This window comes from Tiliqua scincoides, chromosome 1 (assembly GCF_035046505.1).
Source record: "Tiliqua scincoides isolate rTilSci1 chromosome 1, rTilSci1.hap2, whole genome shotgun sequence".
NCBI classification, from domain to species: domain Eukaryota; kingdom Metazoa; phylum Chordata; class Lepidosauria; order Squamata; family Scincidae; genus Tiliqua; species Tiliqua scincoides.
The window spans coordinates 54,969,883-54,994,675 of record NC_089821.1 but is presented as its reverse complement, the minus strand read 5'-3'; the positions used below and the strand labels follow the sequence as shown (position 1 = coordinate 54,994,675).

The window sequence follows — 24,793 nt, the reverse complement described above, 5'->3', positions numbered from 1 at the left end:
GCAGGGCTGTTCTTATACATTTGCTTCCTGATGTATTTGATTCCAAGACTTTAAGAATTAAGCTTTCTCCTATCTAGACAAACCATCATGATTCCATTTCTTGGCCATGTTATGGAATGCTGGGGACTGGTTTTCATATACAAAGGATTGTATTCAAAGACCTGTGAATAAAGTTTAACCTACACACAGTGGGGCTTCCTGCTACAGGCTCCTGCCAAAAAGCTATTGCTGGAGGACAAAGGATCTTGCAGAATGGTGTGCATTGTGGCATGGAGGGCTACAACTGGAAGAGACTTGGAGAAACACATAGTTACAGCTGGGAAGAAACTGGACATGTACACATGAACACACTTGGACACGAACACGCAAATGCTAGCCGATTTTGGAACCAGAAGTACCCATAAGGAATTTAGCCCATTGCAAGAATTTTTGCAAGGAAAATCCATGACTTGCATTGTCCATGTGGGAATTCAGCAGAGGACCTCAAACATACTCCAGACGGTGAGAGGTTCAGAAGAGAAATACCAGGGTACCAGACATAAAAAACTGAGGGGAAATGACAGCAAAAGAGACTCTTCCAAACTTGGGTACCTGGTGAGAAAAGAACGCTGAATACTTCTTTAATGCCAAGTTAATGTAACCCTTACAACAACCTGACATTCAGACACAAACCAAACTGTATGGTATTCCATTTATGTGCATTATCAGCACGAAACAGTGCAAACCTGATGTGGCACAGTTTAGAATGTGAAGTTGCTTTAGACCAAGTCAGACCACTAGTTCACCTAGCTCAGTATTGTCAGCACTAACCAGTAGCAGCTCTCCAAGATTTTAGATAGGAGTTTCCCTCTGCCCTCTGTGGAGATGCAGCCAGAGATTAAACCTGGGGCCTCTTGATGCAAAGCAAGTGCTCATCCACTGCACTACAGTCTCTCCATTGCACACCCAGCAATCTTTTCAGCCATCTGTTTACAATTCGTTAACAATTCCTCAAATGTTGTTCTTTAAACAGGATACATAGCCTCTTACCTCAAGTGTATTAGGTCTTCCATTGACAAGTAAGCAGAGCACCGGAATTTCAATGCTACCCGTTCCTGGAGAACAGATGATGAAAGATGCCTTAATAAAAATCTCAGAAGCAGTCACAGTTCTTGTTAACTGATGAAAAACTTTCTATTCATCTCACCTGTGTATTTGTTTCTCATCTATGGGCATGCTTATGCCTGCCACCATTATTTCTTTATCATGGTAAAAAAGAGGAGACTGGGCTTTGAGGTATCTTGTACCTTCTTAAAAAATAATTGTTGTATCATGGAAGTACCTGATGCTTTTACTGAAAGGCCCTTCCATCCTACGGGCAGTCAGCAGTGATATAAACAGGTCAGAATTTGCACAAGACCACTATTGGATGGACTCCTATGCTGCTCTGGAATCAGGCTGTTGAACTTTTTGTGTTCCCATGTCAGTCTAGCTGAAGCCAGCTACAGTATGGCAACAACATGGCCTCTCTGGTGCTGCCTGGGTCCATGATAGAACAGGAATTACATGTGGTGCTGTATGGAAGTGTTTTAAACAGGGGTCTGGTTCAGTCCATCTAAGAGCACTGTCCTATTGAGCCACTAGATTTGTGAATATTGTTACACACTACCCAAATCTCCCCTCCAGTTGGCGTCCTGTGGCTTACCATGCAAAGAAGAGTGGAGCAACATATGCAGCAATTCTTCTTTCCTGGGTTGGCCATTTTAATATTCTCAGCTACCCCAGTCCCCAGTACTGCCTCAAGGACATGGCATCTGGGAATTTTATAATGGCTGACATCCGGAAGGCGGAGGACTGCTGATGCTGCTACGTTCTTTCCCTATAGCCTGGTAAGCCATGGAATGCCTACTGGGCAATGGAGGGAAGCAGCAGCCATAGTAGCCAGGTGCCCTGACCAGGCCTGACCTGTGACATCAGCCTTGCCCTAAGCCCCAGCTAATGTTTTTTCCCATGTCATGCCCACCTGTGAGATAGCATTACAACATGTAGTTTGGCCAGAAATGAGATACAAGTTGCTGTAATAAAAATATCTCCTGTCTCTATTTAAAAGGATCTCCTCTATGGAGAACTCGTGCAAGGAAAGCGCCCTACAGGTAGAACACAGCTGCGATACAAGAACATCTGCAAGAGGGATCTGAAGGCCTTAGGAGTGGACCTCAACAAGTGGGAAACCCTGGCCTCTGAGCGGCCCGCTTGGAGGCAGGCTGTGCAGCACTGCCTTTCCCAGTTTGAAGAGACACTTGGCCAACAGTCTGAGGCTAAGAGGCAAAGAAGGAAGGCCCATAGCCAGGGAGACAGACCAGGGACAGACTGCACTTGCTCCCAGTGTGGAAGGGATTGTCACTCCCGAATTGGCCTTTTCAGCCACACTAGATGCTGTTCCAGAACCACCATTCAGAGCGCGATACCATAGACTTTCGAGACTGAAGGTTGCCAACAGACTGTCTTGTAAAATACCAGAAACCTTAACAGTGAACCAAAGCATCTTTCTTTCATCTCTGCCTACCTCCATAGCCAGTGCGCTGTTCTGAAATGTGCTTCTCCAGGGCAAGACGTAGCCTTGTGGTCTCATCTGGTTCACTGGGAATGTTTTCATCCACCAAAATAAAATGGGAATGATTGTTGTCAAGAGAATATAGAGGACCTTGGGTGTTATGGTCGGGTTTGTAGCTTATATGACTGTCATTCTAGGAAAAAGAAAGGTTACTCTTCACACATATGTTTAAATTGCTTCTGGAATGTGCTTTGCTTATATATTTATTTTTACTTCACTCCACCTAAGAATAATAATATTTTTAACACATTGTGTAAGAAATACTTTTTAATTACAATCCTTGTGTGCGTGCAAGGTTTTCCCATTTGTCAATGACATTTGGCACTGAAAGTTGTTTATGTCGCTTCTGCTCTGTCAACCCCTGTCATCACTCTGGCATTAACATGGAGACAGAGTATTTCCTGAGCTTCAAAGGCACCCCATTTGGCTAAGAATTGGTAAAACTCATTAGAAACTAAATCCATCTCATACTCTCCAGTAGCTGCTCCAGCCCCATAGGATGCAGCAGTAGTCGTTTCAGTGCAGCTGTTCCTTTGGGCACCTGGGCAGCATAGGATTGGGCTCTAAGTAAATTCAGAAATTCTTTCATAATTCATAATGCTCCCACCTGAGCAACACCGGGCATTTAAATTCGATGCCCATTTCTAACCATTTCATGAGCTTCAGATCCTCATCACCCACTCAAAGTCTCCTTAGGCAAAACCACAGTGATAGACTCATTCACAGGAATCAAACAGCAAGCTCATGGTAATGTTTTTATTTTTAGCAGTGCAAACCAGTTTGGCATTCTCAACCAAAAGATTGTGCAACTGAATACGTGTTCAGTAATTAACTTGGTTGTTCCAGATGTTTACAGATCCAAGGATTATCATCCTAAATCAACAAGGCTTGACAGGGAAAAAATTCACTCCTATACTTCATATATCTGGCCACACTGGACCATTTTGCATGTGCAAATGTCTGAATTTCAGTCATTCAGTTGCAAACAAGATAACAGTAATGGCTTGATCCAAGTGTTGTCCCTTCTGAAAAGGAAAGGAGGGGAGCTGCAACAGAATGAACAAGAGAAGGGGAGAAAAGTACAGAACAAAACAGCATATATTCATGTTTTATTTTTTATTTCTCTTAATTACTTTCAAAATAATTTAAAAAGAAAATCTGCTCCCCACCTCCTCCAGACACCTTCTCTGTTTCAGAATGCCCACAATCCTCCCCCTTCCTGTCCCCAATCCTCCACTCCTCCCCACCTAGCTAAGCCTCCCAGAACTTCTGCTGCATGTGCTGCTCCATTTGATGCAGTGACCTGGCAGCATGTGGCAGTGGCCTGGTTTTCCTGCCATTGTGAAAGGGCCTTAAGCTGCCAGAACAAAAGTTCCAGTGGCATGAGGCCTCAATAGGATTGAGCCCTTAGAACTTTAAAAAAAAAAATTCAATTGCTACCACGGCTCTGTCCCAGCAACCTTGACAAGGGGAGACAAATGTTCTAATTATTCTCCGACATACTGTATAAGTATGAGTACCATTTTTATTTGTTTCAATATATACATACCTTAACATTATCCAGAAGTTCTCTGTGACAAATTTTTCCCAGTGAAGTTATTCCTATTGCAACCACTTTTACCGTGGATGATGTACTTGCCAACATATGATCTCGAACTGCTTGGCCTACATGTTTCGTTATTCCGACTCTTAAGGCGCTGGTAAAGATCCATGCACCTGAAATTAATGTTTATAACTGTAAGGTATTGGATAATGCTACTGACTTGTTCTGGCCTGAAAAAGATGACACATGCATTACTTTATAGAAATACAGCCAGGGCATTGTGCAAGCTTTCACCCAGTGCAAATATAGGTCCTGGGTGAATATTTACAAAGTTCAAACCTCAACTCAGGTCTTGCGATTTCAACATCTCATTTCAATCTTAATTAATGGGACTTGCTGAGAATAGGGCATTGCAGTATTGGGTTGAAGAGAAACAGGTATTGTGGTACCTGTGCTGTAAGGCTTAGCTAAGGACCCAAAGCTAAGGATCTAAATATTGTGGCATTGGAAATTCTGAAGATTCTGAGGATGAGATCAAAACCATCAGTAAAACCTGTTATTTTTGACCTCTTCTTTATTTGGATTGTCTTTTTTGCTGACATTATGCCAAATTTTGACAAGAATACTCCAATATTTCTAGTTGGTGAGCACAACTACACAGGCAGTATTAGTCTGTGACAATCACCTCCATCATTCTGTTCTCATCTGTTCTCCAAGTTCTTTATTAGACTAATACCCTTCTCTTCTAATAGTAAAAACACATAAGATTTGTTCTTAGTCATCTTGTCAGTTATAGCACTATGTGGTAGAAATATCTGTGTATAACAGAAATATCTGACTCAAGAAATTTTTATTTAACTCATCCATAAACAATTTTCAAAACATTGACACAAGAGCACATGTTGAAGCCACCTGGTGTTCAATGTTTGACTAATTTAAGCATTAATTAAAGACAAAATTAAAGACAAAACTGGCTATGGCCCAATTCTCAAGTGCTTAATATTTTTGAATAATGCCATTTCTGATATTAGTTCAGGTAGACTCTCAACAGAAATGGTATTGCAACAACATCGGACACAGCCTGATTTTCAGTAAAAACTTAGTACATGAAATAAACAGGAATTGAAGTATTTTGAAAAGCCTGAACCAATTTTAGGGCCCAGTCCTACTGAGTGTGCACCAGCTCACTGCTGGTGCGCATTGTTGCAAACATGTAATAAAGTGGGAAGGAGGCGTTCTGGGGCAGAGGGTAGTGGAAGGTGTGGCGGGGAGGGAGTGAGGTGGTTAGGGGCAGGACCAGTGAAACTCGGCTCTGCCAGATACAGAGTTCTGTGTCAGGGTAACTTGATTCTGCGCTGGTTAAAGAGCCATTGCAGAGTTGAGTAGCCCCCTGATGGAGCTACTTCCCTTACTTGGGGAAGGGGATGAATGTCCCCTTCTCCCAGGGAGTCACCACCAGCTGCCCGGCGCGTGCAGGATACCATGGCAGCCATTTCTTGTGCCGTGGCAGCCCTAAACAGCTCAGGATTGGGCTGCCTGTATGCATAACCTTTAGAAAAAATTTCCCCTTTGCCAAGTATAAACCATTTTGGACAGAGATGTAAAGAACTCTGCTCTCATTCCAGAAGTAGAACTAACCAGTGCTTTGGGCAGCCTTTACCAGTCCTTTCCTAAAGGTGTCACGCAGCCAAGGTTTCATCTGGAAATTTTCTTCTTCTCCGACTAAAGAAACAACCAGGTTGGGGGCTGGGAGATTCCATTTGTTACTCATAACATCAAATATAACTCTGGGATGGATGGCACATGGGACCTTAATAAACTGTAATAAAGAAAATTGCATTGAGCAGCACAGCAAAAGAAGAGAGATACAGAGGATGTCTTCACCTTTCACTAATATCTATGCAACACACAGAAACTGGGTGGAGCGTATTCGCAATCGCAGTGGAGGCTGAGCTCTCACTGTCACACCTCTAGTCTCTTCCTGTATAGTAACAAGCATGTGCCTGTTACTGTACAAGGAGACTAGACTAGAGTTGTGGCAGTGAGAGCTCAGCCTCCCCTGTGGTTTTACGTGAGCTGTGGTTTCAATGTAGCCCCCAGAATGCCTTGCAGCACCACAGCAAGTGCCTCTCCAGCCATTCACTTTACCACTCACTACAAGCCTGCTTCACACTAGCTCAGTTCACCATATCTTCAGATGCATGCGTACAATGCTTGCTTGATATCAGCCGCAGTTCTTGACTGTTGCCACAAAGAAACGTAGGCCCAGTGTTAAGCACCAAACTATGAATTTATCATGAAAATGAACCACTCACAGGTGAGCTGAAATAGATTCCTGGGGTGGATTGGAAAGGAAACCTCATGCAATTAACCTGACAAATGAGGGGGGGGGGGAACTCACATGGTTAGACAAATAATCAAGAGGCAAGCATTCTGTTTAGACCAGGTCTAAGAAGTGACCAATGATGATAGAAAAGATTTTCAGAGCAAAGAATGCTGACAGGATTCAAGCTGATGCCACTAATGTGAGAAGTGGCTACCTTTCCCCGTTTCTTTCCAGAAGCCATGAAGTCAATTTCTCCTGTGCAATATGGCAATTCCTGTCGGGGTCCTTCTTCTTTGTCACTGTTGAAACGTTTGGCTTCTCTATCACCCTCTGGGGCCTTTTCAGGATCATTGGTCTGACTGGATTCTCTGAAAAAAAATTATCAAAAAATGAGGGACGAATTTACCAAAACCATCACAAGATCTCATCCAAGAAAGTACTTTTTCAAATGTGAAGGTAGTTTTCAGAACTCATCCTGTCCTGCCTCTGCTTCTTCTAAGCTGATTTCAAGAATGCAGTGTTTTATAATTTATTATATATAGCTGCCATGAAGAGAAGCTGACTAATGGTCTAATTCAGTGGTCCCAAACTGGTGGGTTGCAACCCATCAGTCTGGAAGCACTGACCAAAGCCCCTTTAAGGGGCTGGGAGAGGGGAAGGCAGTGACATGATCCCTAGTCCTGGGGGGTCTGGGCATTGAAAAGTGGAAAAAAGGGGCACTTCTGGTTTTCATGAAGAAACCAGAAGTGCCTGTTCTTTTCTTTTTTTTTTCTTTTCCACTTTTGCAGACACAGGGAGCCCTGCACCCACTGCATCCTTCCAGGACTGCAGCACTGGTTGCAGGTAAGAAGAAAACTCCCCTCCCATCCTGGGGATTGTGTTGCTGCCTTCCCCTCTCCCCTTCAACAACTTACAGTGCTCCCAACTCCCTTGTAGGAGTTTGAGAAGCACTGGTCTAAAACATGTTATGTTTAGATGCATAGTTTGGCCCTTGCATGATCAAATTTTGTTTGTTAAAAATCAGCCATGAGGAGAGACAATCCAGATTGGGACCATGAAAAGAGTGGATGGAGACTTTAACCGTTTTTCTCTGTCAGAGTCCCAGTGCGGATTGATGGAACCTGCAGCTGAAATTTCTACAGAAGAGAAGTTTTCATTGGGGCCCATGTATCGACTGTCCAATATATCTGGAATGTTGTTCTCATGGGCAGAAGCCCCTCCTTCTGACCCTCCAACAGAGTTGGAATTCCTTACCATAAACCAGAAGCCTCATAATTAAAAAAAAAAAGTCTTAATGGTTATATTTTAATGTTCTTATTCAAATGTTTTTATCCTTTTATGTTTATGTTGTACCCCACTTCAAGTACCAGAAAAGTGGTGTGTGTGTGTGTGTGTGTGTGTGTGTGTGTGTGTGTGAAAATGTACTTTATACATATACCTATAGGACAACCTGCATGTTGGGGACAACCATCTGTGTGTTAAACTTGTGTTTGCTCCATTCACCTAGAACAGGGGTGCCAAAACCCCGGCCCTGGGGCCACTTGTGGCCCTCAAGGACTCCCAATGCGGCCCTCAGGGAGTCCCCAGTCTCCAGTGAGCCTCTGGCCCTCTGGAGACTTGTTGGAGCTCTCACCAGCCCAACACAACTGCTCTCAGTGTGAGGGCGACTGTTTGACCTCTCACATGAGCTGTGGGATGAGGGCTTCCTCCACTGTTTGCTGTTTCATGTCTGTGATGCAGTAGCAGCAGCAAAGGAAAGGCCAGTGTTGCTTTGTGCAAGGCCTTTTATAGGCCTTGAGCTATTGCAAGACCTTCATTCATTCATATAAGTTCATCTTTAATATATTCATTTACGTAAACTTATGTAAATTTATTCAAATTTTAAATGTAAATTAATTATTTTTTTCCCCGGCCCCTGACACAGTGTCAGAGAGATAATGTGGCCCTCTTGCCAAAACCTTTGGACACCCCTGACCTAGAACAATGGTTCCCAACCTTTAGGAGGCTGCGGACCACTGAGGCCAAAATTGGAATTGTCATGGACTAGATGCAATCTCCCACCCCTGCACAAAAATAATAAACTTAAATTTGTAAGACAGGCAGCCCTCGTTATCCACAGAGGTTCTATTCCTGGAACCCCTACAGATGAAAACCGCAGGTATTCCAAACCTGCAGTTTTTGCCCCCAACACTGAACCCAACTGGAGCTGAGTTCCAGTCAGTCTGAAGGCTTTTCTGAAACCCTCAGAGGCCACGGGTGGACATGCATGGCTTCTGCAGGTTTCAGAAGAGCCTCCAGAGGTAAGAGGAACACAGCTCCCCTTGGAGCAGTTACATAACTAGTGAGGGGTGGGAGGCAGTTCGCTCTAGGTACCAGCCAAGGGTACCAGCCAAGGGTGTCAGCCAAGGGTGACACCACAAGTGATCAAAACCACTAAAATCACGGTTTAAACGAATAATACCATCATGCTATATACCGTGGGATGCGGAATTTACTATGACTATTCCTATTCCTCAGTCTCACCTACCTCACAGGGTTGTTGTGAGGACAAAATAAGGGGAGGAACCATGCCCACCACCCTGAGCTCTTTAGAGGTAGGTGGTATAAAAATGTGAAAATGTCATATGCGGGGTGACAAAAATTTATGGGCTCTGGGTGTCAAATGACCTCGCTACGTCACTGCCTCAGAGGCTCCAGGTCGGCCCACACTAAGGGTTCGGGGACCCGCAAATGGACAAATCCACAGGTACCGAACCCATGGATCGTGTGAGCTGCCTGTAATTAGAAAATATTTATTTGTTTATAGGTAAATAAAATTTGTGGTTTGCTGCTTTTGCTGCCAGCTGCAGACTGTCCATTCTCAGACCTCTCTGGTGGTCCTTGGGGGACTGCTCACTCAGAAAGATGCTGGAAGAGATCAAAAGTGATTTTTTTCCTGAGGCATCGCAGACCACTTCTCAGGGTCTTGGGTCCCACGTTGGAAACCAGTGACTTATAAAGAAGTTAGGGGCCCACTCTGCATACCCAAAGGAATGCACAGGGAAGAGAACCCTTCTTACAGTTCTGCAATCTGCTACTTTATGAGAAGTGTTTCACCTCAGCCCAGCCCTGATACTGGAAGTGAGCCAGGCAAGGAGAAAATTGCCTAAGGCAACCAAGAACCATGAAGCAGAGGGGAAGAGTTTGTCTCCTCCGGCACATGTTCCAATAAAACAGGAATCTCCTCCCTTTACATTACTTACAGTGTCTTAATTCTTTCATGCTAGTATGTGTGTTTTTGAGAAATGATTTCATTATAATTTTGGTACTGATAATAATACATAATGATACAGTACATAATATGTACATTACATAATACAGTACAACCCAACACAATAAGTGCATAATAACAAAAAGTAGACACCCCCACTTCCATTTCACAAGCAATTGGGGCAAGTATGTGTTTAATATACGGTTGCCCAAATATAGGGTTTGCAGTTGATCTCGAACATGTGCCTAATGAAACAGTCTACCACAGCGTTTCTCAAACTTTGGGTTGGGGCCCAACAGGTAGGTCACAAGTCAATTTCAGGTGGGTGGTGTAGCACCTAGCTTGTCCGCCACTGAAAATACACAGTTAAAAACAAGGGATATAGAGCTACTAGAAAAGGTGGACTCCCAGTGGGAGAGAGGCATGGTGTTTTTCCCTGAATAGATAGGAAGATGGGATACTGGGAGGGGGACTGTGTGGTTGGAGAAGGATCACAACGTGCATTCTGCTTTGACTTCTGAGCTGGAATGTTTGAATTCTGAGCTATGCAAAGTAACAGCATGAGCATATTTGCAGTTTAAGCTTGAAGCCTAAGTTGATGATGTCACTTCTGGCCATGACATCACTTCCAGGTTAATGACATTACTTCTAGTGGAGTCCAACAGGTTGTCATTCTAAAAAGTGGGTTCTGGTGCTAAAATGTTTGAGATCCACTGGACTATCATGATCATGAGCCGCTGAGGTTTGTAAGAATACATTTACAAGAATACATTGCTCCCGTGCTTTCCTATTACTGACAAATACTTGACTGATATTTATCAGCTAACCCCCAACACTGCTGTGTCAGTTTCTTTTTCCACATTCTAGAACTTTTACTAGCCAGGGTTCTAGACAGTCTTACCTCTACAGACAAGTGCTGAACATGGGGAGTGTGGGGGCATGACTACAGGGCATACTGTCTCCAGAGAGTGTGGCTAGCCAGCATGTTTCTCCCACCCACCCCCCACATACACTTGAAGAGGACTTTGAAGAGTGAGAGATTCAATTCATATTTTCTCTTTCTTTGTGAAGACACCACAAGTTCATCACAAAATAACTGCACTTACACTTCATTCTGTAAGTCTGATTTATCACTTGAGTTGCTTTCTCTTTTTCCAAAAGCTTGGAGAACAATAGTCTATGGAGGAAAAGATCAAGAATCATTTAACTTGCAACATTCCAATATTAATCCAGCCAATAATTATTTCACAATGATATCAGAGCAAAGAATTCAGACTTGAAGAAGAGAATTCAAGTTTGGAACATTAGATACAATGAGAATGAAGAATTATAATCCTGGCACTAAAAATGTGAGGGCAGGTTAATATACAATTCAGGTCACAGAATTAATAGAAATTGTACGGATTCTACACAGTTAAACTTCAACTTCACTATTTGGTTCAGAACATTTACAATTAACCTTCTGTATCCATGGGTTCCGCAACCGCAGATTCAACCAACCATAGATCAAAAAAATTCTGTAGGTAGCGGGGTGAGCAGAGAGAGACAACCACTCCTTGTTTTGTCCAGGGTGGATGTTGGTGTATCCAGTGACTGAGTCAGTCACCAGTGAGAGCCATAATGGCTTGCAATGCCACAGGTCTGGACTGACTGTGGCCACAGCAGAGAGCAAGTGAGGAAAGTGGTCGTCCATTACTGCCACTCCCAGATGGGCCTCTAGTCGAGCTAATCCCACTCTTTCACTAGCTGGAGGTAAGGGGGCAGAGTAAGGTCCAGCCCCTTGCCTGCTATTGCCATGACAACCACCTACCTTGAGCATCCACTGATTTTGGTATCTGCGGGGTGTGTGTGTGTGTGGAACCAATTTTGAATCAATCCCCCACGGATAGTGAGGGACAACCTACCCCTCCACCTATCCTTCCCCATCACTTCTTTTGGCACTTAGATTCCATCTACACCTTATGCAAAGGACAACAATAAAAATGCATGGCAAATCATGGCATTGTCTCCTGGACCTCTGAGGGGCACAAAGTTTCTTTTGGGCCCCTTTCCAAAGGGGGAGCTGAAACAGAGCAAGTGGTGGCACAGAGTAGGCAGAATGGGGGGAGGGGAAACTGTGGCAGGGGGTGGGCAGAATAGGGTTAGGGGAGGGTGGTAACACGCAGACTATTCTTTGGAGCCCAAGTTTACCAGGCCTCCCAGTACAGAGTTCAGGTCTACCTGCCCATGTGCTGCTGGCACCTAGGTACAGTGATACAGAAAACCAAACACACTCCTAAATCTCTCTAAAATCTTTTCAATATGGAAAGTATAGAAAATCATTGCAGAAAATTAGCATCATTGTATTCTCACACTAGAATGGGAAGTGTCCTATGTGTACCAAAACTTACTTCTATAGCAGCTGTAGTCGTGCAGCTGTGTCCCTGAGCTCCTGTACACTCTCCTTCATGGTCAGTGGATCCATATATTAAAATTATGCTTATATTTTAATTGTATCTGGAAGTCACTTTGAATGCCCGAGAGGCAGAGAAAGTGGGGTGTTTATTGTAAATAAATAAATAAATAAATAAATGTGGTTTGTGAAAGCAGCAGCTGCTGTGTGCCCACGATAGTGCCCCCAGCATCCTGCACAGGCAGTGAGTCTGGGTGAGATGGGAAAATGTAAGTTCCCAGGTAATTTCTGGCCCCACTCCTTTGGTTCTTGGGCCCCCTTTTTGACCCTGGACCTAGGTACAAATTACACCCTGTACCCCTCTCATGGGCTCTGCTTACCTCAGCTCTACACATAGACTCTCTAGCCCTGTTCAGACAATGTATTCATGTTGACTGATCATGTACAGGGATAATGTCCATTAGTCCTAAAGCCATCATAATTTCTGAATAGAGCCTACAAACTGTAGGCTCATTTACAAACTGTACATAGGGTTGGATTATATATACAAAGTCTAAGATACTTAGGCATATTTTATTTTAATTGAGAATATGTTCGTGGTTTACCAACTTTTATTTAACTCTTACAATGGTTAGGGTGGTGGTGGTGCTGGTTCTCCTCTCCCTCCAGAAATGAATTGCTTTCTATATATTTTTAATTACATATCCTGGATGCAATCTAGGTGATGTACTGACTTAAGGTGTGGCTGTATTAATAGGGCCATACTGCCCTAGATACCTCTGACCCATCGATTGTGTTGAAAAGGAAGTGTCTCCAGATTAATGGGAAGTTAACACAAATATCCCTTGCAAGAATGTGGCCATGCAATTATGATGTAACTAAAATACAGTAACCAAGAGACTATGGTAAACTCGTCTAACAGGTTAAACTCAATCAGAAAAATAGAGCAGCCAACACCACCTACACATTAGAACTTAATGTTCTGGTAATGGCTTAGAGTAGACCCAGTAATGACCTCAATATTCGAATCAATGTCTGTGTGATCTGTCTACTATGACTTTAAAAAGACATTTAGCAGAAGCTACCTTCATGGACTTTGTAAACTATGTTTAGAATACCTTCTGTCCTGACTGGCTCAGCTCAGCAGCAATTCTATTCCTATAATACAAGACCAATTCTATTCTATAATACAATAGATGGCTGGAAGTGACATCATTAGGCAGAAAGTGACATCATTAAGCAGAAGATGACCAGAAATAAGCACTTTGTTCTCACTTAGAAACTTATTAGCTTAGAAATTCACTTAGAAACTCATTGGTAGCTTCCGACAAATAGCAATTCTATTCCTATAATACAAGACCAAAATCTCCCACCGCCCAATCCATTACTTTATTACTATTTTGCTAGTGTCAAATCATCCAAGTGTGTTGCTTTCTTCTATATCTCACTCCACTATAGGATGGATAGTTTGCACATATTTGAATTTAAAGGCATATATACATACTGTAAATATATGGAGTTATCCCTGTCTAGTAAATACCTTTCTAGCAGAGATAGCAGTTCTGTGCCTTAATAGGCATTCATATTGTGTTCATTGTGGTTGTGATGGACCCAAGCAAACAGCAAATGCAGGACATCTGGGTCTGGAAGCACGTGCACTGGAGCCCAATTCTAACCTTCCCTAGCACCTACAGCTCCAGTGGTGCTGAAATGACTACCGCTGAATCCAATGGGGCCAGGAAAGCAGCCATAGGTCTCCTTGGGGTAAGAGAACAAAGGGGGTTCCTTGGCCCCATGTCTACCTACAGTGGCCCCAATCGGTCTATTTGGATCTGCCCCCAACTTTGAGCGGGCAAAGAACTAAGGAGACACATGTCGGGTCTTCCAGCTCAGGAGAGGGGGCAGGATACAGCAGCAGACTCTGCCACATCTTCACCCCTTCCCCTCACTCCACCCTCCCTCTACCCAGTTCTGCCCCCCTCCCCGGCTCCCCCCTGCATTCCTCCTGCCCCCCAAACCCTTCGTGCCAGCCAGCAGCAACACTCACAACTACCCACAGCTCAGCATCAGGCTCCTGGCACTGAAGAACAGCACTAGCAGCACGTTGCTACCATCAGCAACAAACTGCCTTGTGGGCACTTTTGCAAGCCAGAGTTGGCAGGAGCAGCATACTACTGACCCTGTCGCAGACAGGATCGGGCCCTTATTCCTGTATATACCTTTGACTTCCCCCAACTCCCCCAAACTCCTCAGATGGATGTAATGTTCATACTTCTGAGTATGTGTCCCTTGCTTATGTCTGGACAAAAACACAAGACGTCCTTCATTCGCACCATGATCTTGCCCAGCATTAAATAGAGCTGATATTTTAAAAATGAAGTTCATGTTAAATACGGTAATCACCAAAGATGTAATCCTGTCCTGCCAGTAAAGGGGGATCAGGAGGGAGAAGAATACATTACCTTGAATAATTCTCCCAATGTTACAGTATCACAGAGATGTCTCCAGGTTCTCCCATTATGCAATCTACATTCAAACTACAGCTATGTGTAGGAGTACATGTCTATATCTACATACATATAGCGTGTATTTAAAATAACCCAAGTCCATCCTCTTGAAAGTGGCAGCAGATTTGTAGTCCAAATGCGGAGTACAACTGGGACATGACACAAACACATGGGATGGGTTCCCTGCTTTGTGACAGCACATACAAGCTTCATACTCAGAAGGTGTCAAGTTCAATCCTCGGCATTTCCTGGTTAACCCCTGCTAACCGGACAAAGAAGAATGTAAACTGCTTTGTGAACTCCTTTTTGCTGGAAAGCAGCATATAACTATTATCATCATCATCATCATCATCATCATCATCATCATCATTATTAACAACAACAATTCCCAGGTAGGGTTGGGAGAGACCTCTTCCTGAGACCCTGGAGAGCTGGTGCAAATCAAAGCTGCCAGTCCTGACCTAGTCAAAGCAATGGATCAACAACCTACAGATTAGAACAATGAGTCAGACATTGTTCAGAATCAGGTTTCTCTGTACACAATTATGTGTTGGCAACCTTCAGTCTCAAGAGAGTCTGGTATCGCGCTCTGAGTGGTGGTTCTGGAACAGCGCCTAGTGTGGCTGAAAAGGCTGATTCAGGAGTGACAATCCCCTCCACACTGGGAGCAAGTGCAGTCTGTCCCTGGTCTGTCTCCCTGGCTATGGGCCTTCCTTCTTTGCCTCTTTGCCTCAGTCTGTTGGCCAAGTGTCTCTTCAAACTGGGAAAAGCCATGCTGCACAGCCTGCCTCCAAGCGGGCTGCTCAGAGGCCAGGGTTTCCCACCTGTTGAGGTCCACTCCTAAGGCCTTCAGATCCCTCTTAGAGATCCCTCTGTAGATCCCTCTTGCAGACACAATTATACAACTGATATAAGAAATGTTACCACTACATCTGTGCACTAATAGCTTCCTTCCAAATTTACTTAGGGGAAACATCAAAGGAGTTCATAGCTGGCCCTCGACAATCATCAAGGTTTAAATGCAGCTAGCATTGTTCTCACAAGACTGTTCTTTGTATAGTCTGTTTCTAGGATATACAAAATTGGTTGGAAAGTAGACCTAGCTGAGCCACCCGTTACCCTTTTCTCAACACAACCTGAATTATCCTATGCATTGTTAGTTGCCCATAAGGGAAATCAATTGTCTATGTGGCTCTAGCTGGAAGAATGGATGCCAATTCATCTATACACCCTCACTGGGATAAGAATTTTCCCTGAGCAACAATGCAGCCAGTAAGCCTGTTTTCGCCTCCACTCCCTCCAATAGCACCATGACATTAGAACAGGGATGTCAAACATAAGGCCCATGGCCTAAATGTGGCCCCTGGAAGCAATTTATCTGGCCCCCATTATAATTGGGTTCTCCCAGCATGATAATTGGGCTCTCCCATATCCTTAAAATATGAACAAGATTTGCACATTTTGTCTTCTGTCATTGGCAGCTAATGAGTTTCTAAGTGAGAACAAAGTGCTTATTTGTGGTCATCTTCTGCCTAATGATGTCACTTCCGGCCCTCAGCAGCACCATGATTGCTAACTTCGGTCCTCTGTAAGGAACAGGTTTGACATTCCTGAATTAGAAGCTATATAGTATTTTTTTAAACACATTTTCACAACCTCAGCAGGCATTCCAAATCTTTCAGTTGGCCCTGTTTGCCAGGTCCTCCATGTTTGGACCCATTTGACAGCTTACCTAAATTCTCCCACTGCTGCTGGATCTCTTGACCTAGCTCTGCTATGAAGTTATCTTACCAACAACTCCCGAATAAATCGGGTCACGTGTGATCCTGCACCCACCTGCCTTTTCCATTCATTTCATTTCCATTCATTTCATTGGTAAATAAAGTGACATTCCCTGTAAGATTCTTTCCTTCCATTTAGTACACATAGGTGTGCAGTATCAACATACTCATGCAAATAAGTTCACTTTGCCTCTTCATTTGTGAGCTCAACACTGTATACAATACCTGTAGTTATTTGTCTATCATCATTTTAGCAAGCCAGAAAAAATTTGTTTATGTGCTCTCATGGGCCTGAACTCTAGCTGGAGGAGGAAAGAGGAGCATAGAAAAGGGAGAGGGCGGAGGCAAACAGCCAAATCCAGTGCAAATTCCCCCACACCAATGCAGCAGTGCCAGTGTGGCTTGTACTGCATCCCACAGACTGGTTTTACATGCTGGAGGCCTCCTCATGGTAAGGGGACATGCGTCCCTTGCCCCAGGGAAAGCCCCAACCAGTGCAATGAGTCTAATCCAGCCATTTTCAACTATTTTGTCATGGCACATTGATGTGCCATGAATGGTCCCCAGGTGTACTGCGGGAATTTGGGAGAAGGTCATTTATTAGTAGGGCCATTGGGGGATGTGAGTCCCCCATTGGGAGCACAGTGTGCCTCGACCATTTTAGTGCCTGGGCAGTGTGATGTGAGATGAAAAAGATTGAAAATCACTGGTTTAATCAGACCAGTGCCAATGAAATCACTGGCACAAGTCCGTGTTGATCTATGTTGGCAGATCAGGCTTGGGAAGGGGGATAGGATATGGCACACACCAGCACTGCCCCCCAGCCCCCTCCTAGGCCCAATCTGCCAACCCCCTCCCACTGCCACCCTCTTCCACTCTGTTTCCCCCCTGCACTGCTCAGTGCAGAGCTTACCTGCTCAACTGGCATGTGTGGGAAGGCTGTGGCCTTCCTACCAGCGGGCCTGGAGATTGAAATATTGCAATGTGCTTTACAGATCATTTGCAACAGTGCACTCTGGCAGAGCAGCAACTTCGCAAGTGCAGCCAAAGGTTAGGACTGTGCCAAAAATCGGACAGAGAAAATTAGAAATGAAGAAAGCAAAAGCACTGCTTGGAAAAGGATAGCCATCTGAAACTGAAGTGTTGTGAAATAAAGTTTCCTAGGGGGGGAGTCTGATTATCCGTGGATTTTTCATCCACAGATCTGGCTCAATGCGGGTCCCCTGAGCTGCATTGAGCCAGACTGGGGGGGGGGCCTGTTTATCCATAGATTTTACAGGGGGAGCCCTGTCGGGGAGCCCCTGACCTGCATTGAACCAGACTTGGCTCCACCTGATCCCTCTGAAGTGGACCTGAGCTGTGCTCTGGTCCCCTCCAGAGGGCTTTCTGAAGCCCACAGAAGCAGCATGTGTCCACCTAGGGGCTTCCTTGAACCTCAGAATGCCTTTCTGCCCCCCAAAAAGCCATTTCCAGTTTCCCTCGGGAAACCAGAAGTGGTGTTTGTTTCACCTATCTGGGACATCCTGAAGCCGCAGAGGCAGCAGGTGGACACGCACTGCTTCTGTGGGCTTCAGAAAGTCCTCTGCAGGGGACTGGAGTGCAGTTCCAAAATCGCAGGGGCCAAAAATTGCAGATTTGATTATCCATGATTTTCAGTATCCGGGGGGATCCGAGAACAGATCTGCCATGGATATCAAGGCCCCACCTGTAGTACTGTACAGTAGAGTAAACTGAAGTTAACAACTGAAATTCATGTTCTCCTGCAAATGCCTCCTACACTCTAGCTTTCATCCTTCCTCCCTGATCAGTCTCCTCTCCATTTTTCCGTACTTCTTCTACCACACTTTACTCCAGGATTCTGCCTCATCTTTATATCCTTCTCATACCCGTTTCTTAACCTTAAGGGAGCCTCCTTCTGGCCTCCTCCACTTTCTGAGACTTTTATCTATTCAAGCTTCCTAGGCTCACTGATTTGTTTGCCAAAAGAACTCAGTTCTTCCTTTACTTTGGGTCTTATGTAAGGCTTTTCTCTCAGACCAGCTAGCTTGTTGTTCATTCTCCAGCAGAACCTGCACTGTTTGTGGATGTCATAGAGCTAATGTATTTCTCCTCTGCAGTTATGTTTCTGAAGGGTATATGATGTTTTCCTGTCGTTCAGCCTATGATTGGGTGACTGCTGACAACTGACAGTTTTCTGTAGTTTCATGAACAGATAATTTGGGCATTAGAGTCCAATCCTATTTCCCACCAGCCCAAACCATGCAGCACTGTCAACAGAATGCATACTGCATCCTATGGGTTGGGGGTGGGGAGACCAGACAGCCCAGGAGAGGTAAAAAAAATTGTTACTTCTCCATAGGCTGCCTGTTTTCCATTCATTCTCCTCAGACCTATGCCAGCTCTTTGCTAGTGGATTCCAGAGCGGGGCAGGTGTGGACTGGGCAGGCAGGATAGGTTCTAAGCATGCAGAGCTGCTACCAATATCTTCCCCTTTCTGCCTCTGGCCTGCTCTGTTCCCTACCCCAATCTATCCCCACTACTACCTGCTCCAGCAGAGATTCAGTAGCCTGCCAGAACAGAACTTACTGGTTCCTGCACCATCAGTAGCAAGCTGTCCAACTATCAGTGGCTTGCGCAATGGTGGGTCTGGCCATATGCTGATAGATCACAATGTCCATCAGCATAAGGCCCAGACAGGATTGGGCCATGAGTTTAGTTTATTTCAATCACCCGGGGGTGTTTCCATACTACAAACTCACTTTTGGATATACCAGGTTGGAGCCCATGGAAGACAGTCACCTGGAAGAGTTCAGTGCATGGAGAGCAATGTGGGCATCATGCTTTCAGAAAAGAGTTGCTGTGCTTTGGTCTGGGACTTTGATGCTGAGGGAAGCAGTTTAATCTTTTCTCTGTTGGTTTCTCTCCCCCCTTGCCAATTAAGGGACCAATCCTAAACCAGGCCAGCATTGGCACCGAGTCCTCACACAGACGCTGGGTGCCATAAATATACCTTAAAACCCATTTACAGTACCTGGTAAGTAGGAAGCATCAGCGCTGGGCCTACACCATTCAGGTGCCGAGCCCAGTGCCAGCAGAAGAACGCGCCACCACCAGGGTGAGTGCCAACTGCTGGGTGGTGGTGTGGCCTCTGGGAGGGTGGGAGGAGGGCAGAATGAGGGCAGGGTGAGGGGGGGGAACCTGGGTGGGAAGGGGACAGGATTGGCAGAGCTCTGCTCCACTGTATCCTGAACTCCATGTGGGGTTAGAAGGACTGACCTGGAATTTCTCAGGTCTGCGCTGGCAAAACAGTGGGGCTGCAGCTGTACAGAAAACAGCTGCAGCTGCATCCAGAGCACCCCAGGCAGCCACAGCCGCCTCCTTGGGAGAAGGAAACTTTCATCCTCTTCCCCCGGGTAAAGCGAGTAGCCCTGCAAAGGGGCTACTCAATTCTACAATGACCTGAGGGTCAGCATAGAATTCAGAGCCTCCGTGTCCCACCTCCCTCCCACCCCACTCCCTTTCCCGGTATGCCTCCCCCCCACCTTCTCCCCACCCTCCTTTCGCCTCCCCCTGCACCGAAACATCTCCTCCTTGTCTCCCCCCATGCTCCCTCCTACCTCTCCACTGTCGGGCGGTCTGCTCGACTGCTGAGCAGTGGAGCTTTGGTGCTCCACCGGTGCTAACCCAGCACCAGCGCTCCACTGGTGCTAGGGCCCGCAAACATGCCTTATGGCATGTTTGCAACAGTGTGCTCCAGCAGAGAGCAAAATTAGCTTGACTAATAATTATTTGGTTTTTATATATTTGTATCTGAGCCTCCCCCTTCCCCTCAAAAGCTCAGGGTGGCATACACAGGGTTATTCAATTGCATTCTGTCTCTCAAAAACAAACAAACAAACTTGTCCATTTGCTTCATAGTTGAGCAGGGATTTGTAGGTCTCCACACTCAATACACTCAATACACTATGCAACCTTGCAGGCCAATGTAAAATGAGATTAAAATGATCTTTACAACAGACAGCAATTAATGATTCTGATGCAATAAATTCTGCCTTAATCCTATAGCTATAGAAAATATTTCCAGTGAGAATCTGTATGTGAATAGTGTATGTTTATATACTGCTTTATATTTTAAAAATTAGCTTCATATAAAATAATCTTGCACTTATATATGGTTTTTCATTAAAATGTCACATGCAGGTTTCAAGAGGAAGTGTATACAAATTCAGATACCTTTTTTGCATAAAGCAGAAAGGCTGTGGGTTTTTAAATGACAGTGCTAGATGATCTAACTTCATCTGTTTTGTTTTTAAAATTCAACACAGCCACTGAAATTTGAGTCCTTTTGCACACCATCTCTTGCAATGGAGGGGAGTTTTCTAAGGAAATGGTGTACAGGTACTGCCATCACTGAACATCAATTTTGGGAAAAGTTGCACTTAATTTATCATTAAGGTGGACTCGTCCCAGGCTATGTTTAAAGAATTACTATGTTTTCACATGTGTTCAACTTTTTCCTGAAAGGTTGGAGGGAGGAGAATTGACAACCTTTCCAGGTTCTGAATTCCATTGGTGAACTGCTCTCAGGCAGTTTTTCTTTTATGTCTGCCCTAAATTTACATCCCTGCAGTCTTAAACCATTCCCACTTGTTCACTCTTCAAGGAGTACAGTGAATCAGGCCACGATCCAGACCCACACCAGATCTGAGGATAGAAAATTTGCGGATAATCAGGTTCAACCTGTATCACTGTTTTTTGATGCCAGGAGAAAGATCTCCCTACCTCTTACAAATAAACAAACCTCAGTATGTTTGTTCTGTATGAAAAGTTTTAAAAGGTAATACAGATCTGGTTATAATACAATCTTATTGGTACTAACCCATGGCTAACCCTTTCTAGGTGCTATATACCAAGTAAATATTTATCTATTGTATGTTTCGTCATAGTGGACCTATGACAGATGAATACAGATTTTTATCTAGAATAAGCAGCTGCCCACAGCAAGTCCAGGGAATGCAAATAGAGTATAGTACAGTAACACATGTGTGCAGTGCAACAATCACTAAATGTAGATATTTACTGAAATATCTGCATATAAGGCCCAAAGATTCACAGCCCAATCCTATGCACATCTACTCAGAAATAAGTTCCATTAGATTCAATGGGGCTTACTCCTAGGAGAGTGGGGATAGAATTGGGCTGCAAATCATCTCCAACACCTGCAGAAATATCTCTATATTTATGGTCACCTGTATGTTTAAAAAGCTTACATTTTCTTACCTGCTGATTATCCTTTGTGGAGGACATGACTGAGTACTGGCAATGCTGAAGCTACATCAGGGAATTATGCCATTGTTGCTTTCCCCCTCTTTTTCAGTGATGAAGACAGTTGTTTCTGCTTTAGCCAAAACAGCTTTCCAACTAACCTGCAGAAGAGGTAACGCAAGCACCTACTAGAAGCCAATAGCTGTTTTCAGGATGTGCATTGGTTCTCAGGCAAACAAATACAAATATGCAAGTCATAGGCAAATATTTCTGTTGCGATACCTAAGGCAGTTAGGGAGGAAATAACCACCAGAACCTGACTGAGTGATAAAAATACCCACAAACATTTAATATGAAGTAAAACTAATTTCAAAGAGAAGTTACCAAAATCTCAATCCAGTTTCACCCTGGCCAATAAAGATTCTTTCCCTCTGTCAAAAAAAAAAAAAAAAAAAATGCCTTCATTTATGGAAGTCTAAAAATAAATTGACTACCACCTTTCTTCAAAGGGGATAACTTTCAAATGTCGTCAGCACTGGATAGGCCAAATTCATTATTTGCTTCTTTTACAATACAACATTGATTCACTACCTGAATTAATTTTAAGCCATACTACTCTCAGTTCCTGGTAACCTGGTAAACTGCATTATTATACTTACTGAGGGCCCAATCCTATCCAATTTTCCAATGCCAGTGCAGCTGTGCCAATGGGGCATGCACTGCATCTTGTGGTGGGACAGCAGTCACAGAGGCCTCCTTAAGGTATGGGAACATTTTTTCCCTTACCTTGGGGCTGTATTGAGGCTGCACCAGTGCTGGAAAATTGGTTAGGGTTGGTCTCTTACTTACAGCACAATCCTAGCTGGCCTCCCCCAGCTGGCCTTCCCCGTATCCAGTGCAGGGTTGGGGCTGGCTGTGACTCAGCCCAGGATATGGGAAACTGATTCCCTTTACCCCAGGTAACATGGCAGCAGCCCCAACGGAGCTACTCAGATCTTACCACTTAAAGAGGTGGCCCAGATCTGAGCAGCCCGGCGCTCTGCCAGGTCACCCAGGAGCAGAGTTAGAATTCAGCCCTATCGCTGGATCCAACCCCCACTCAGCCCCGGCATGCCCATGGGCCTGCCTGACACCTGCCCTCCCCTGCCCTGGAATGTCTCTGTTCTGCCCTCCTTCTGCCCTTCCCAGACCCCTGCACTGGCCCGACACAGCCCGTGCAAACCTACCTCTCTGTGCCATCTGTGTGCTGGCCTCCCGACTCTTACGGTGGCACAAAAGTGCCTTATGGCACTTTTGTGACACTTCTGGATCAGCACAAGGGATTTGCACTGACCCAAGGGCCAGTTTGGATGGCACCCTTACTTACTTACTAACATGCATCCTTATCTCCCTAGTGGGCATTCAAAGCAGTTGTAAGGAGAATTTTGCCACACATCTCATGCAGATGGGAAAAAATATCCATAATTTCTTGAATGATATTGATGTTGCTTCAACTCAGACAAACATTCTAAGCTATGTGGAAATCCAAGTCATGCCATTGATATCAAAAGAGGATAAATTAGATGAAGATCTCAGTACCATAAACACAATATGAATTTCAGTTGTCTCAAGGAGCACTCTACTTGGCAAACATAGGCCATCTTCAGCATTCCCAAAAGGAGCAACACATTTGGATTGGTTAGGTTTCAAGCATTCCGAATTCCTGATGCGCGAGTGTGTACCTACTCACTAGTGTCCAGGATACTGAAAGTGGGTGGAGATTGCTTGATAATAGGTTTGCACTCCCTGTGTTGGCAGCAGGTGTGGCATTCAGGGTACCCAGGGATCCTCACTTATCCTCTCAAGAAGGGTGAGGGCACAATCCTACCTTTGGAGTAAGTCCACTTGCCAACCCGTATGTCTTTAATGTGGCCTCAGACTTTGCAGCAAGGGAAGGGGTTCACAAGCACACAACTCTTCCTCTTCTTCCTCAATGGAGAGCTTCCGTAATGTGTCTACCTCCTTTACCTCACACTATCAGGGAACTGTAAGTCTTGCCTCCTTCCCTTCCACTGTCACATGCCAGGAATGAGTCTTTTAAGGAGCAGCAGTCATTCTGCTCTATTGAGACTGGGCTGAGGTCTGCATTCTGTGAGGAACATTTTGGCTATTTCATCAAGGGAGCATCTGCTCCAGAAACCCTTGCAGTGTCTGCTTGCTTGTCAGGGGGTTCTGGTAAGATCTCTGAGGCAAGGAGACTCCGCTCGAAGAGTGGCAGGTGACCAGGCAGTCTAGGAGAGCACATCTTGATGGTCACACAGTACACAGAACACTTCCCCCAAGCCACATACAAGGAAGAAATTGTTCCTTGAACTCTTTACCTTTATTGAGAACTATTCCTTTTCATTAAGACATTTATTTCAAATTCCCTCTGGCCCACAGAATCACTGGAATTTAAACATTCCAGAACTAGGCCTACCATTAAGCTGAGCGAGGAGATCTGTCACAAGAGTCAAATTTTGGGATACTGTTGTCAATGATTAGCTCATTATAATATCACATTTGGGGGCACCATTTCACTTTCTCTGACTACACAGCTTTAGTACTCAGAAATATCCATCAGCGTAGATGAGTTCAGAGTGAAAGCTATGAAAGCAGAAGGAAACACATGTGATTAATCACTACACATCTTTACATACACTCATTCTTCACATACTCTGAGGCAGCGGGAGAAATCCTTTTAGTGTTAACATGGGAAGTTCATGTTCAGCCTTAAGAAAACACAGGTCATGGTTCAGGATGTGGACTCACCTCCCTGCATTACAATCTCTGCGCGTGAACTGGAGGTTGTCCATGACTTTGTGTACCTTGGCTCATCGATCTCTGACACTCTTTCTCTCGATACCGAGCTAAACAAACGCATTGGTAAAGCAGCTACCACATTTTCCAGACTCACAAAGAGAGTCTGGTCCAACAAGAAGCTGACGGAACATACCAAGATCCAGGTCTACAGAGCTTGCGTCCTGAGTACACTTCTGTACTGCAGCGAGTCATGGACTCTTTGCTCACAACAGGAGAGGAAACTGAACGCTTTCCACATGCGCTGCCTCCAACGGACAAAGCGCTGTCTGGCAGGACAAAGTTCCAAACAACACAG

At 44.6% G+C, this 24,793-nt stretch overlaps 1 protein-coding gene across 1 annotated transcript in view; it reads right to left on the bottom strand.

Moving 5' to 3' along the window:
* The window catches only part of TRPM5 (transient receptor potential cation channel subfamily M member 5), a 64,572-nt gene extending 42,873 nt beyond the window's left edge, over positions 1 to 21,699 (bottom strand). Inside the window, exons 1-9 of the mRNA XM_066619444.1 lie at positions 21,673 to 21,699; positions 14,879 to 15,072; positions 14,682 to 14,760; positions 10,819 to 10,889; positions 6,677 to 6,830; positions 5,775 to 5,955; positions 4,143 to 4,309; positions 2,546 to 2,726; positions 1,030 to 1,094 (exon numbers count right to left, since the gene is read on the bottom strand). Coding sequence (XP_066475541.1) covers positions 1,030 to 1,094; positions 2,546 to 2,726; positions 4,143 to 4,309; positions 5,775 to 5,955; positions 6,677 to 6,830; positions 10,819 to 10,889; positions 14,682 to 14,760; positions 14,879 to 15,072; positions 21,673 to 21,699 — 1,119 coding nt within the window. The remainder of the gene's footprint in view (positions 1 to 1,029; positions 1,095 to 2,545; positions 2,727 to 4,142; positions 4,310 to 5,774; positions 5,956 to 6,676; positions 6,831 to 10,818; positions 10,890 to 14,681; positions 14,761 to 14,878; positions 15,073 to 21,672) is intronic.
* Positions 21,700 to 24,793: the final 3,094 nt, after the last annotated feature.